This window comes from Etheostoma spectabile, chromosome 17 (assembly GCF_008692095.1).
Source record: "Etheostoma spectabile isolate EspeVRDwgs_2016 chromosome 17, UIUC_Espe_1.0, whole genome shotgun sequence".
NCBI lineage: Eukaryota > Metazoa > Chordata > Actinopteri > Perciformes > Percidae > Etheostoma > Etheostoma spectabile.
In genome coordinates, this window is record NC_045749.1 from 1,222,949 (window position 1) to 1,239,093 (window position 16,145).

General features: G+C 40.3%; 1 protein-coding gene across 1 annotated transcript in view; it reads right to left on the minus strand.

The window, feature by feature from the left end:
* Positions 1-16,145, minus strand: part of atrnl1a (attractin-like 1a) — a 287,103-nt gene that overhangs the window by 234,611 nt on the left and 36,347 nt on the right. Inside the window, 5 exon segments of the mRNA XM_032542162.1 lie at positions 899-1,073; positions 7,272-7,480; positions 9,948-10,076; positions 11,069-11,182; positions 12,164-12,247. Coding sequence (XP_032398053.1) covers positions 899-1,073; positions 7,272-7,480; positions 9,948-10,076; positions 11,069-11,182; positions 12,164-12,247 — 711 coding nt within the window.

Sequence of the window (16,145 nt, forward strand, 5' to 3'; positions counted from 1 at the left end):
ATCTTATGCTTCAGTTATTTACACATCATAGACACAGATGCATATATACACAAAAAAATTACACTTTTTTTTAAACTTTTATTTTTTTTTCTCTGTCTTCTTCTTCTTTCTATACCATCTATCTATGAGCCAGCATGCACAAAACCTTGGCCATGTCACTCACTTTAAAAAAAAATATTTTTTTTTATCCTGCTGTGACATGCCAAACTGTCTGCTGTGAGAAGGATCATTTGGCATTACCAAAACAAATCTTTGTTCTGTCAGTAATGTGTTCTCTGAGTGTGATTTCTACCCCTGGGATCAGTTTCACTCACTCACTCAATTAGACAGACAGACAGACAGACAGACAGACAGGGGAAGAGCGAAGAGGCCAAGGAGGAAGACAGGACAAGACAGGGGACGGACAGACAGGACAGACAGACAGAGACAGAGGACAGACAGACAGACAGACAGACGAAAGACAGAACACAGGACACGGACAGACAGACAGACAGACAGACAGACAACAGACAAGAACGACAGACGAAGACAGACAGACAGACAGAAAGACAGACAAGACAGCAGACAGACAGACAGACAGAGACAGACAGACAGACAGACAGACAGAAAGACAGACAGACAGACAGACAGACAGACCAGACGACGACAGGACAGACAGACAGGACAGACAGGACAGACAGACAGACAGACAGAAAGAAAGACAGACAGACAGACCAGCAGACGACAGACAGACAGACAGACAGACAGACAGACAGAACAGACAGGACAGACAGACGCAGACAGACAGACAGGAACAGGAAACGGACAGGACAGACAGACAGACAGACCAGGACAGACAGACAGACAGACAGACAGACAGACAGACAGACAGCTGCTGAGTCAGGCTAGGGCTGCTTACTTGAGGACCATGTGGTAGTTGGAGTAGTTGAAAGAGTATCCTCCCACCACCCACATCAGCCCAGAGTGCACCAGAGCCTGTTGGGACGCCCGGCCCAGGGACTGAGCCGACGGTTTGACGCTCGGCAGCACCCAGAATGCCTCAGTGGAGGGAACGGACAGAGAGCAGTCTGGACCTGAGACACAGAGAGACATTACATTTGATTTAAATAGCACCTTTAATAGCCGCCATCATGGTTAAAACCCACAGCCATCAAGCCATCACGGCGAGGGACGTTTGAAACAGGTTTGAATTAAGTTTTCACGTCACACCCTCAAAAGAAATGTGGAATAGGAAGTTTGGTGTCACTGTGTGTAGAATTTGAATTATTTTTAACATTGCACCCACTGGAAGTATCAAAAAAGCCTCCACAGATCTGACCTGAGAACGCTGCAGGTAAGGTAACACTTTGAATGAGCTATTCTCACCAAGTTTACAGTGATATCATATTTTAGGAAGTTTATGCAGTCGGCTCCAACAAGTCGCCTGTAAGCTACCGGCAGCTTGTGAGCAGGTTTACAGTAGCTCACCTTTTGACTGACAAACTGAAACACAAAATTACGATGATAAATGCACCTCTTCCAACACATATACAGTGGCTTGAGAAACTTTACACACCGATGCTAAAGTTGATTAAAAAGAGGAATAAAAAAGACATCTTTTGGTAAGTGATCTTTAATGCCTTAATCAAAAAAAAATAGGAAAATCCAACCTTTTAAGGACACTTTTGTGACTGAATAATGTATTGTAAATAAATAAATGTTCTTCCTTAAAATACAGGGGGCATAGGTATACACCCCCTATGTTAAATTCCCATAGAAGCAGGCAGATTTTGATTTTTAAAGGCCAGTTATTACATGGATCAGGATACTATGCATCCTGATAAAGTTCCCTTGGCCTTTGGAATTAAAATGCCCCCCCCCCCCATCATCACATACCCTTCACCATACCTAGAGATCGGCATGATGTTATTCCAGTTAGCCTAGTAGCTGGTTTGACTTGCATTGACAGATGATTTTATGGAAAGTTCCCCATTCCCATTGAATTAAGGCATTAAGATGAATTTACAAAAGATTTTTTATTCCTCGTTTTAATCAACTTTAGCATAGGTGTGTAAACTTTCTCAAGCCATTGTATACGTTATAAAGACACTTTTACACTACATAGGCCTAGTATATAGTGTAATAGAAAAATTACAAATAAATCTGACAGTTACCTCCTGATTGTTTTTAAAAGTCATTGTTCACAACCATAGAAACTATTTTTTTGGGGGGCATTTCTAGGCTTTCATTCGAGAAGACAGCCAGAGACATGAAAAGGGAGGGGGGGGGGGATATGCAGCAAAGGAGCTGCAGGTCGGAGCAGAACCCGGGTCCCTGCGTCGAGGGGCCATCCGGGCACCCATAGAAACCATAAATGTATGTTATGTTTTTGCTTTAGTGTTAGACTCAAGGTCCATGAAAAAAACAAAAAAACATTTATGTATACATTTATATATCAGTAAAATGTTTTTATAATATATTATACATTAATAATTTTTTGTTCTGATGAGAAAATTGTACAATGCTTTCCCAGGTTATGAAACAAGTCACCAGTGCAGCGGCAGTCTGCTTGACCAAGAGGAGAGATCTGCTCTGAAACATTCACTGGTGCTGCTGATGGACATAAAAAACCTTTTAAAGCTTAAAAATCTTTACATGAGATCAGTCAATACTCTGATTTTCAAAAAAGCACAGGAGCCTGTTTTCCCCAAAACTGAAGGGAAAACAGAGATTGAAAAGATTATTGGACAACAGCAAATCAATAAAATTATCATCTTTGATCCCATTGACCTTATGGGGGAGTTAAAGAGGATTACAGTAAACCATCAGGGGTTTCTAATGGGGCAGCTTAACTTTAGTTTATCAGGATCTCCATTAGCTACAGCACGGCTGCTCTCATCCAGAATAACACAATACAGCACATAAAAACACGAAAGCAAAATTAAAAGAAACCAAATATAACAATAAAGATGAATATAGACAATGGCAAACTGAAAGGTTACAGTACAGTCCTGCAGACGTCTTCTGATCTCTTTTAGTTATCGCCCCAAACATGAACCCATGTCAACCTGAGCTGCAATGAATCAAATCCAAACTACACACACACACACACACACACACACACACACACACACACACACACACACACACACACCACACCACCACACACAACACACACACATCTGCATGATTCCTCCTCGCCATTACGTCAAACAATTAATCCCGGCCAGCCGATTATTTGAATACTTCATTCTGTATTTTAATATTGTATGCTTTAGCATTATTATTCATTCCAAAAGATGTGGTTGACTAAGTAAATGTTCTACTAATTATTTGGGGGGGGGGGGGGGGGTAGGGAATGGTTTCGGAAGGTAACATTGAGAGAAGATGCAAATTCATGCCAAGTACATTGAAAGCTTCTCTGCATTGTGGGACAGGGACAGGGGAGGGACAGGAGGAGGGCAGGACTTCATTAACACAAACATGTGTTATTAACTGCGGTGAAATGGCAGTTGCTATGGCAGCCGGCGCCTATTTTGCCCCCACTGCTTGTGTGCTGGACACACACGTTTCTCAAATGGTGGTACGTGTTCCCCAAGGTGTACCTTGCTGTACTACAGGGGGTATGTGAGATTTGTTTTACGTAATTCTAAAATGAATTAAACACCATAGTTATGCCTTCATTTATTGATTTTTACGGACTGTCCATTTTTTTATTAACACTTTTCTTGACGCTTTTGATCAATGTTTTTAACTTTTTCTTACGTTTTTTTTGTTGTCATGTTGACGGTTTCAACGCTACGTAACACTAACTTATTAACTTTAGTTTTACAGTCATTTTGGGAATTTATGGTCAATAAACCTCATTTATAGGAAATTATACCTAATGTTTGAGTTAGAAAAGCAGAAATTAGGAATTATTGAGACTAAAATTAAAGGAATGGATGTTGATGGATAATCACAGACTGGAATATGTCAACTTTCACTCAATACTATTTCAAAAACACTTCAATCGTTTTTCATTTGTTATTAAACTGAATAAGACGCCCCAAAATTAATGAAAGTAGAGATTTGTACTTGGCAAAGAGCGTTGGGTGGAATCAATCATGTTATTTTGGGGAATTAAAAGAACATTGATATAGGAAAATGGATCAATTTGACCTGAGGACAACATGAGGGTTAAGAGGCTACCGGAGGAGTTTTGGGATTTTAGGAAAATAGACTTGACCCTCCCTTCCAAAGCAATACATTTTTTTATCACCCTCCAAAATGATTGGGAAAAAAGGCAAGACCCTCCCCAAGAATTTATTGATGCCTTTTGTTGTGGTTTGTGCTTGGCAAAGATTGTACAGATAGCCACTGTTTTTTTTCCCAGTCACATCATACATGACTTAACCTCTGCTTTCTCATCTTACACATCCCACTCCACCAAAACGGGGACCATGTTAGTGGATTTTCTGACTACGTTTCCTCACCTGATTGGGTCTGGAGGGGAACTCTCAGGTTTTTGTGCAGCTCGTTGTGATCCATTTTTGTGAAACTGTGCACATTCACACACTAGGCCTACCTGTGGTCATGGGGGAGGGGGGGGTAGGGTCAGGTGTAGTGCGTCCTGAGGGTGGGGGATGGTGCGACCCATCTGCAAGCAATTGGAGGCGGAGACTGAAAGCTACATGGAAAAATATGCACCAAACAAGCCACTTTGTAATTTTGCTCTATTTCGGAATTTTGCTGTTTTCTAGACTAAAAAACGTTGGGTGACCCTCCTCTCAACAAAGAATAAAAGACATGGCCCTCCCCTATTTTCCTCTGGTGGTCCATTCCATAAATGCCAAATGGTCCCTTAATACTGAAAATGTAGCTTTTAAGTGTTTTTGAGTTACAAAAATGTTGTGTATTACAGGATGGTCCAGTGCTGTATTGTGCACTATATGAAAAAAATATGGTAAATTAATAATAAAAAGTTAAGAAAATCACTGTTGTATAATAATAAGAAATAAGAGTCACAGTGCACAAATCATCCAGGAGCATTTTATGGACCAATCAGGGGGCTCTGTTTGTTTCCCAGAGTGTGTTTTGATAAACTACTAGAGCCACTCTCAGATTGTTCACTAGAGCTAGTATAAATACACACACTGAAGTAAGATGTACCCTGTTCAGAAATAAATGAAAAAGTTAATTGAAAAGACACCATTACACACTGTACACACAATCATGTTCATCCCTTCTCTGTAATATATTTAGGATAATTGCAAGATGTTATTTACCGTGACTGTTGCCTGTGTAAAGGTCTCCGAATGGCTTCTTTCAGCTAATTAAGAGTTAATACAGTTCTAATTTCACACCATAAATCAATCAGTCTGGGTAAATGCAACATTTTAAATGTCAAGTCAAGTCAATTTTATTTTATAGCCAAATATCACAAATGATAATTGCCTCAGGGCGGGCTTTACAATCTGCAGAATAAATATATATAAATAACCAAGGACTACTGGTGGTCCCACGCACTGGTTTAAAAACTAGAGGAGACCGGTCCTTTGAATCGGGGGCTCCAAACCTGTGGATCACCCTTCCTATTGTCTTACGCTCTGCAGACTCTCTTGATGCTTTTAAAAAGCGGCTGAAGACATTATTATTATGATTATGATTATTCTTACAAAAAAAGTATTACAAAACTCGGACAACTCATCTATTTCAACTAGCTTTCCACAGCCCAGCCAGCTAGCCCAGGCTCCAAACTATCCTTATTTTCTTATCTTTTATTTTGCTCTGTAAAGCTTTATCATTTGTATTATAGGATGTACATGCATGTCTGCAGACAAGCTTTGTAAATACCCCACTGTTTCTACTTGTGTTTACAGCATTCGTCCAGGAGGGGGCAGTGCTTCATCATCTTATCTCACTTGCCCGGACTTCAGCATTGAACCATCAGTATCATTATCATTTTGTCTTTTCTTTGTAAACATTTTTTGCAGTTTTTGCCTCATTTTGTGTTTAACTGAGTTTCAAATACTTCATTTGGTAACTTTTTTTGCAGTAATTTGTTTATGCAGTAAACTTTCTGGATTATCTTGTCTGCTAGTCTCTTCACAAGCACAATCTTTACTAAAATGTTGTTCAAATTGATTAATATCGTGTCTTTTTTTGGCTCTGGGATGCGTTCTAGAGTGTATTGTTTGTATCTGCATATACAGTATATATGTATATATGTATATACATACATACATACATACATACATACTGTATACTGTATACATATGTAAATAATATAAAATATAAAAAATTGCTTAATAGGATTATTTACCACCTTTTTACACACACACACCCACACACACACACACACACACACACACACACACACACACACACACACACACGTTGGATGTCCTTGGCCTCACAGATTTCGTTGAGTGCATAAAGTTAGTTGCATGGATTGTTCACACATTCACAGAAATTGTGCTTTTAACAAGATTAGGGCTTCAACTTGGTTTGGATCTGTTCTCAGTTGGGGGGGGGGATGTCAAACCACCCGAACGCCCCCTGTCTACGGGCTTGATCTGCATTGCAGTCATTTAATCTTTTATATATAAAGAGTACTTTTCCAATTTGACCAACCTACATCAGGAAATCGGCAGCTATTTCTTTTGAGAAGGAGTACCCCATGGTAATATTAGTCAGAGCCCCCGACCCTGGGTACCATAAAGCTGTTCTGTGTGCTGCTGAAAGAGCATACTGTTCACAAATGATCATAATGAAGCCGCATGCTATATTATGTGCCACTAGGATAGATTTCCCAAGACGTGTATTGTTTCATGACATAAAACAATATTGAATCAGGCAACATTATGTTGAGCACAAACAGGGAAGGGGCTGCCACTGGGCTTTTGTTTCCCCGGCCTTTTGTCTGTTTCCTATTTGTTTTCTTTTTTCATTGAATAGTGAACAAAACAGAAACAAAGAGATCCTCCTTATTATAATCGAAATGTGCCAATTGTTTTTGTTTTTAGAATAAATCACACTAACATTGGCCTCATTTGTACTAAATGCATATTAATTATATAAAGGTGCAACAACGACCTTTATAATTAATAAAAGTTTGCACAATAAGTAATTATTTGGTGATTTGCAGCTCAAAAGATGTTTAAAAAACAAAACTGGGCTTAATTAGATTGAGATTTACATCATGTAAAATGTAATCTATCTATAGATTTCTTTCTTTCCATCCATCCATCCAAATCCATCTTAATTTCCCCGATAACCTTCTCCCTCCTCTCTCCCGTGCTGCTCTCTACCTTGCCAGCTGTCGTTGCAGACGCAGAGCTTCTCTCCGGTCAGGTCGCAGTATCCGTGGCCCGGGCTGCCACAGTTGTCCCTGCAGTACGGGATGTCGCAGGCGTCTCCTTTCCAGTACTCATCGCACTCACAGTACACGCGGCCCGAGACCGAGTTGGCTGTGCTACAGCGGCCGTGGCCCGAACAGTTGTTGGGACACGAGTTCATCCTGACGGAGACACAGTCAGACAGGAAGTCAAGACACTTCTTCACAGTTAGACAGGAAGTCAAGACACTTCTTCAAGGTTATACAGTATGGCAAAGAGACTAATTGACTGAATCATTTCAGCTGCACCTGTTGGGCACATCGTTTGGTAGGTTAAGGCATAATAAAAACATTGTATTTTATAAACTAAATGTGTTTTGTGTGCAAACATTTTCATTTGTAAAGTAAAGTTGTCAGCTTAGTGTAGAGGAGTAAAAAGTTCTGTATTTCCCTCTGAAATGTAGTGGAGTAGAAGTAGAAATTGGTATGAAAAAAAAAGACTCAAGTGAAGTACAAGTACCTCAAATTTTTTACTTAAGTACAATACTTGAGTAAATGAACTTATTTACATCAAACCACTGAATCCCACAGCTTTGGGGGTGATAGCTTAGCTGGCAACTAGTTTAGGCTACTAATATGATTTATCTTGCCTAAAATAAAAGTACAGTATATTGACAATATGAAGTGGCCATTATAACAGGTAGATATGTAGCTCCTCTAAAAAATTACATCTATATATAGATACATATTATCAAAAACCTACCAGCCTTAGAAAAGAAAAGTTTTCCAAATATTAATATATGTAGGTATAAGAATAGGTATAAGATTAAGATCAAAGCATCAACAAAAATCTAGGAGAATGGTATTTTAACCAATGCAGTTATGAGAAATAATGCAGTCTGTGAGCTCGATATCTTATTCGTTATTTGGCATTACAGTACATGGAGAGGAAAATGTCGGGATCCATTGGATTTATAAGGCCAGTGTTTTATAAATATAAAACACTGGAAGACAAAAATCAGTTGCAACACAGCACTGAACAGTTATTGGTTTGTTTGAGAGGGATACACATCCATTTCTTAAAGATATCTCTCAACTTGTTCGTAGCGAGTCTATATGCACTTATTGTAAGTGGCTTTCAAAAAAGACTTCTGTCAATTAAATGTAATGTAACAAGGAACCATGGAGCAAATAAGAGATGGAGCAAGACGGATATAATTTAAAAGACAGGAATTAGAGATACAGCTTGCACTAAAAGACACTGAAAATGAGAGGCCATTACAAAAGCAGAACTATAATAGCCTAAATAGTAGGGGAAAATGAAATAAAAATGACATAAAACCCAAACTCTGAGAACAAGCATGTATACACTATGATACTACAAGCAGTATACACTGGTTCTCTGTCGAATCAGATAAATAAAGATGATGAAAAAGATAGAACGATCAAAAAAGGAGTCAAGCACCAGAGGTAGAAAATCTTCTTTTCGTTAATACAAAAAGCCGGTTTTCTGAGTGTCGTCATGACAACCTTTATCCCCCCTGGTGTGTGTGTGTCTGTACAGTAACTGTCCTCACTCACTCCTCCCATGTGTTCAACCTGCCTACCACATATTATTAAAGGTTCCATCACTGCTGACACAAAGCAGCCCAGTGTGCGGCTTTGTGTGCAGGGTATAATTTACGTCTGTAGCCTACTGTACGAGTGAGTCTTGACTAGGGTTGGAAAACAAAAAAACAGTACAACGAAGACTGTACTCACCCGTCTAAACAGCTTCAAACAGCCACATGTGTAACGTTCAGGAGCAAAAGGGGACAAACTCAACAAATCATTTCACAACGGAATTTTTGCCCCACTTTACTAATTTATAGAAATTTGCAGTAGATGGTATCCAACACTGAGAGACACTGACCAACATAGGCGTCGATTTTGGTAATTTTTAAAAACCTCAAGCTCTATTTAGCTAAAAAAAACATGAACAGGAACTTAAATATTTAATATTAATTTAATATTTATATTTGAAAAATAGCTTTTAGCTTATGCTGAAGCTAATGGGGATCCAAATAAAACAAACAAACAAAAACCTAATTCTTGAGCGACAGATGTCAACAAATCCACAAAAACGTCGATCCCCACAGGAGACAGGCCAGGACACAGGCGCTGTGGTGATGCGCTGGCTACACGCTTCTTTCTTTTCGTAGCTCCTCTCTGAGTCTGACGTCACGTCGTGTCACACTGTCAACATGCTACATGGATACATGAAGCAGAACGTAGTGGGTCATATGTCTAAGGCTTTCTTCTTCATAAAACGTGTCGGACATCATCACATTTTATTGGACATTTGTATTCATTTACATTAGTAAGCTACAGGACAATGTCTTTCAAAACATGACCTGCACGAAAGAGAGAGAGAAAAAGAAAAAGGAATGCGTCTCTGTCCCCAGCACATTTCAAACAGAACTGAGGCCCTTTCTGACTATAAGCGTCAATGTGTGACGAGTTGGGCGTAAAAACGGGTTGGTTCAATTCACGTCTTTCTGTGAGATCAGGCAGGTAAATTGGGTTTATCAGACATTCATTTTTATTAGACCCAGAAAGGGAGGAGAGAATTGAGATAAGGAGCAAAAGGACGGTGGACGTCGAGACATACGAGTAGGCGATGCTGAAGCCGGTCAGGTTGTAGGCAGCATCGCTGAAGAAGTGGAGCAGAGCGTAGCCGGACGTCGTCACTACCTCCGGGACTGTCTCATTAGCCCTGGTCTCCGCTACCACTAGACCACTGAGAGAGAGAGAGAGAGAGAGAGAGAGAGAGAGAGAGAGAGAGAGAGAGAGAGAGAGAGAGAAAGAAAGAAAGAGAGAGAGAGACAGGTAATGAGACAGAGAAAGACAGACAGTCCCTCTCAACAAAAAACTAATAATGATAAAAGCAGTATTTTACGGTCTGAAAGCACCACTGGAGAGATGTACAATAAAAGGATTCCATTTGAGCAAATGCAGACCCCACTGAAAATATGACAGTGATTAGCTTTTAAGTAAAACAACATTGTAGTGCAGATTCATACCGCATTTGGGTTTTATTTCTTAGATTGGGGGTTTCTTATTTGCTCGGCATGCCTCTTTTAATAAATGCAATGTACTGCAAATGTACCCTCACTAATGTATCTGAGTCAAAGCCTCCTTCCAGTTCCTTCCATTTCCTTCCAAGCCCAAGTATGTGGCCATCTATATTAAACAATATAAGCTTATTTTGTTGTAGGTAATAATTCCACACAAGCTTTGTATATTCAAATGCCAGATACTGTTTCCTTGGTTGGAATTGTCCAAATTAGCTGCTTCATATTCCTGGGAGCAAATGAACTCTCAACAGGAGATAAGCCCCAATGGAGCAGAGTAATAAGTGGGAGTTGGATAAATTATTGTGGCATTACTTTTTTTTATTATGAATTCTTTTCAAATGAAACAGTGCCATCCGCATGCTTGTTAATTGTCCTTTTGGGGTAGTAGTCGTGGTGGTGGAGGGGGGGATATTATGCAATAAAGCTCCAGAAGGAAGTGGTATTCAGGGATAATGCGAGTAATTGCAATATTTTATTTCTATTATCACTGTGAGATACAATGGCCGTTATTATGAGGCCATTTGTTTGCTTACACGTGAAGTCATTTGACTGCATAATTGTTGGAGCTATTGAAGACGTGCCAAAGGCTACCTGAGTCATTTCCATATTCCCCCTCTCTCCCAGCTCTCTCCTATTCAGAGTAGCAGGCGCTCACCTGTAGACAGCAATCAGAGGGGCGTAAATGGAGTCTCCGTCGTAGACGTACATGTGGTCCCAGCTGCACTCGGTGGCAAAGTGATTGAAGCGCAGCCGGAGCACTGCATTAGGACTGGGAGACAGAGGAGACAGAACAATGGATGGGCATGACAGCCATACATTTGCATTACAAATAAATATAGCGTATTACCTATATGCTTCATATTAATCTTACTTCTGAAAAGTGCTTCCATTATTTATGAAGTCTGCGGTTATGATCACAAACACACACACAGTGCCTCGGAAAACCATTGCTGAATTGAGTTCTGAACTCTAGAATAAGCTTAAGCCCTTATTCCTACTCTGAAGGGAGCACTCTGAGACAGAAACCTGACACCACATATAATGATGCTGAAGGGTCTAAACCAGGAGTGTCAAACCCAGTTTCACTAAGGGCCACTCTGGAAAACGAGAATCACATCAAGGGCCAGACATGTTGAATTTGTTGACATGCTTTTTATTTTGAAAATGTCAAATATCTTGTATTGTTGTATTGTATTGACTGTGTTATTGTCTTATACAGTCGTCTCACTTGCAGTTAGGTTGACATTAAGCCCCCCAAAAGTCAGCAAATAAGTAAATAGTAGTACTTAAAGAAAAAATGTTTTTACATAACTTTATTCATTGTTAATACACTGGTGTCAATGAATGACACTTCCAAGTGACACTATGTGTCATCTGTCTGCATGACTTGAGGTTTTATGAGTCAAAACATTAAAACTATACAAAAATGCAGTTCTGTGGAAAATAAAATTGCAGAACAAAAAGAAGACGGAGTTTTTTCTTTTCAAGGCTGCAACACATGCAATGCATGTCATTTACCGTTAAATTAAACAGTACACAGCGCTTTAGATAGTGGCTATGTCTGTGTGCATTCAGTTGGTGCAGCATGCATCTCTGAGCAGTCATTTGGGATGAAGCAATAAACATACAAAGACAAACTCTACTCACACAGAAATACAGCTCTCTTTATCTGGAGCCTTTCAGTTTTTAACCATGTAGAACTGAGTAAGATAAATGATGACAGAGGAGATGAAAAAACACAGATACTTACTATCCTTCTATTAGCCAAGTGCATTTGGTCTTGTACTTATAGTTCACTGGTCCATCTGTGAGAGAGCCAGACAGGTCTGTTAACCTGTTGGAAGACCGGGGGGGGGGGGGGGGGTGGTGGGGGGGGGGGGGGGGGGGGTGGGGGGGTGGGGGGGGGGTGGGGGGGGGGGGGGTGGGGGGGGGGGGGGGGGGGGGGGGGGGGGGGGGAAGAGAAGAGACAGAGGTTTGTCACATATCAGTAACAAATCATATGATCTAACCAAATGCTTAACCAAAGCAAAAGAAAAGAATCAGCACTAAACTGAGATGTCGCGGTTTGTGTGGGCTGCTTCTGCCCTTCAAGTACAACCATAATTTAGAGTTGAAACTGCAGCATCTCAAAATCTTGTGACCCCCCCACCCCCCCAAAACAAAGAGATCCATTCTTACAGCAGGGAGGCTATCCGTCAGTCAGATCAGGAGACGTCCAGTAGTTACGTCAGGACTTAATGTTTGATATTCGCTACTAAATCAAGTATGGTTCCATTTCAGGCGAGTTCATTTGTAAAAAAAATGGCAAAAAGCAGAAAATAGGACTTCCATTATTTAAAAAAACTGAAAAATCTTCCAACATAACTAACATCATCTAAATCTATTCAAATTTAGCCATTTTAAAATAAAATAGTTTGAATTGCTATAAAAAAAGAACTCATTAAAGGTCCTGTATTGTAAAAAGTGAGATTTCCTGTGGTAAATTTGTAAAGTGGCAGGGAGCGCGTGGGGGGGATCCAGCGACTCAAAGTGGGGGTTGGAGGTAAAGGAACAAAATTAATTACACTGCGTACTGTACGTTGCTTCTCTGACTAAAACAAAAACAAAACTGTGCTGTGCGTACATCAGGGAGGGACATTTTTACTGTAATTTCAGAACATACACTGCAGTTTTTTCTGGACCCACGAATGGCACAGCCCTGTCAAGTTTTATCCAGTGTAAGCCAGGGATAACTTTTTCTCTCTCTGTAAACTGAGCGTCCGTCCAGATTTACCCAGTTTGAGTGTCCCCGACATCTGTAGCTCAGCGTAAATTCTTTCAGGAAGACCTAACTTTTAATCAATGCACTCCTACATCAACTCTTATCCTAATAAATGTTTTTGCTGTATATAACTGTCGCTTATACTGTATGCAAAAGTCATTCTTTCAGGAAGATCTAATTTAATCAATGCTCGCTTCCTGAATGGAATCAGCTGTTGGAGGCGTTCACCTTCCTGCTAAACCAATCAGAATCATACACAAATTGCAGGGGCCAATCACAGAGTCACAACCCTGCTTTAAATAAGCTGTTTCTCCCTTCGCTATCAGCTGTCGTTGCAGGCAAAGAGTACAACCCTCCACCCCCCCCTCCACCCCCAGTCATCTACTCCAACTGACCGGGCCAGACACTCCTTCATTATGGTCTTCGGGCTCCTTTGTCCGATGTCCAGATTCCATCGGGGGGGTCTTATGGTTCTCTACTTCTATATAGATATATGAAATATTCGTATAGCGATGAAGTCTAGTTGCCAAAGACTTTGTAGATTTTATTGAGCAGTACAATAAACCTCATTTGCATTTCTGAAAACATGTCTGTCCTGATGGAAATGTACGTCCCCGTGCGGGTCATCACCATCCACCCTAACGACAGGTGCGTTAGCAGCAATAAAGGTAGGCGTACTACCGCTGTGGCCCCCGTGGTCTCCACGTTGCGGAGACGGTTGTTGCTCGTTATGGATCCGATTGGCCAGCGTATTTGAAACATTTTAGCAAACTTTGTTGTCTTTTTGACATTTTTTCCGAGTGAACCGAGGCTAACAGCAATCTCAACCAGCACATGTGTCACTTGAAGTGCCCCCCCCTTCCCCATTTCATCGTCTTCCCCAGAAACATCACCTCAAAGTGCATTGAAAATGCAAACAAGATTTTTGTGACACTTCAATATTTGAACCCTTGTCTTGTCTTCCAGTCAACCTGCAACTTTTGGTTTTTCGGGGTCAAAATTTACACTTAAATTGGTCAACACGTTTTCCTCACTTTGACATTTGTCACTTTTGTTTCCCTTTATTAGACAGAGACAGTGGATAGACATGTGAAAGGGGGAGAGCGAGAGAGATGGGGGGTAACATGCAGCAAAGTCCCACAGGCTGGATTCGAACCCGGGCTGCTGCAGGACTCAGCCAAGACGGGGCGAGCGCATTTACTCAGTGAGCTATGGGCTCCCCCGACATTTGTCACTTTTTTACAAATTTTGTCACTTTTTCAGATTTGTCAGTTTTTATGTTTTGTCCTTTTTGAAAGTTTTCTCCATTTTTTCCATGTTCTTGTATAATTTGTTCCCCCAAAATGCTATAAAAGTAGATAAAACACCAAAATCCAATGAAAGTAGTGAACTGATCATTTTACAGAACCATCCACGTTATTTATTTTTTTGACAATGTGGTTAAAACAAACTTTATTCAAAAAGGTTTCTGTTATAGAAACTTTATGAAAATGGGTCAAATTTGACCTGAGGACAACAGGAGGGTTAAAAGACAAACAAGACCAATAACATTGAACACTAGGCACACAGTAATTATTCATAGGGACACAGGAGGTGTTAAATTAAGCACTGGAGATTTCCACGTCTTTTTTCATTATAAATATTAATAGCATGAAAGTATCATGCTGCTAAGTCCTCAGAGAAATGCCGACAGCCAGTGCTCAGGAACTGTGCCTTTAAACGAGCCGCCAGGATTTCAGTAGTGCTGTGATGTCACAACCATAATACATATAGAAATTGCTACTACAGTGCCGTTAAAATCATTCCAGAGACTCCGAGAGTGCAGGTGCCGAAGACTTGGAAACACTGACCAATCAGGAGGGTTTCTTAAAGAGAAAGGCGCTAAAACGGAGCATTTCAGACAGAGGGTAAACACAAGTATATTCAGACAGAATGAGGAAAATAATGTGTTTGGGAACATTAAAGCATGTAAACATGAATTCAAGTATAACGCTGACAATGAGCACTATATGGGATCTTAACCATTTTAATGAAAAACGAGTAAATCACTGCTGCTGCTACAAGGGTGCAACAGCTGAACCATACATTTCATTCATATCGGGCCGTTTTAAATGATTTGCTGCTCCGTCTGGCATATTCAATCATTTTGCAAACTCACATACAGTTCCAAAAACTGAGCTGATTTAAAGATGAGGAGGAGGAGGATGATTAACTAGATGTCTACGCTCACCTCACTCACTCATTTTAGCTCACCTGGTCTGACTCCTTGCTACACTTTTTAAGCTGGTGTTATCACGCCCAAGCCCAACTCTCAGGGGATTCAATCCAAACAAGTTGATGTGGAGTGAGTAAAAATTCACAAACAACACTATCCAGAGCAAAAAGCAAACACAGTTTCCAAAAAGAAGAATTGCAGATCTCACAGTGAGGTAAGTGACAGGTGGGGTTAAATACACAAGGATGGGGAAGTTAACAAGGCACAGGTGAAACACATTGGGGCGGGGGAAGGTAATCACGCACAACAGGAAGGTAGACAAAGAACAGGAAGTTAAATCAACCTGAAACAAGACAAGACGGTGAGTATCAAAATAAAACACAAAGTTGCAAAACAAACAGAAGAAATGAAAGAAATAATGAAAACTTGACTAGAAGAGCTAGACATGACATGTGTCGGTCAGTCAGTTCTCTTTCCCCTGGCTATTTATCCAGAACCAGACATTTTACAACAAAGATGTGTGGTTTTAGAGCATGCTAAAAAAAACTGTTACTATGTTCTGACAATTTGTTGTGTTTCATTTTTTTAGTTTGAGTTTCAATCCACTATACGATCAATGTGTCAAACTGTAACTATCTTGTAGAGTTTTAAGAGTAGTACATGTAGTAATCCTAAAGCTACGGAGGATTTAGCCTCAGACAGAGCATGCACTGTTGGTCCACATGAGATTCTACACCATTGTCCTTTGTCATAAAT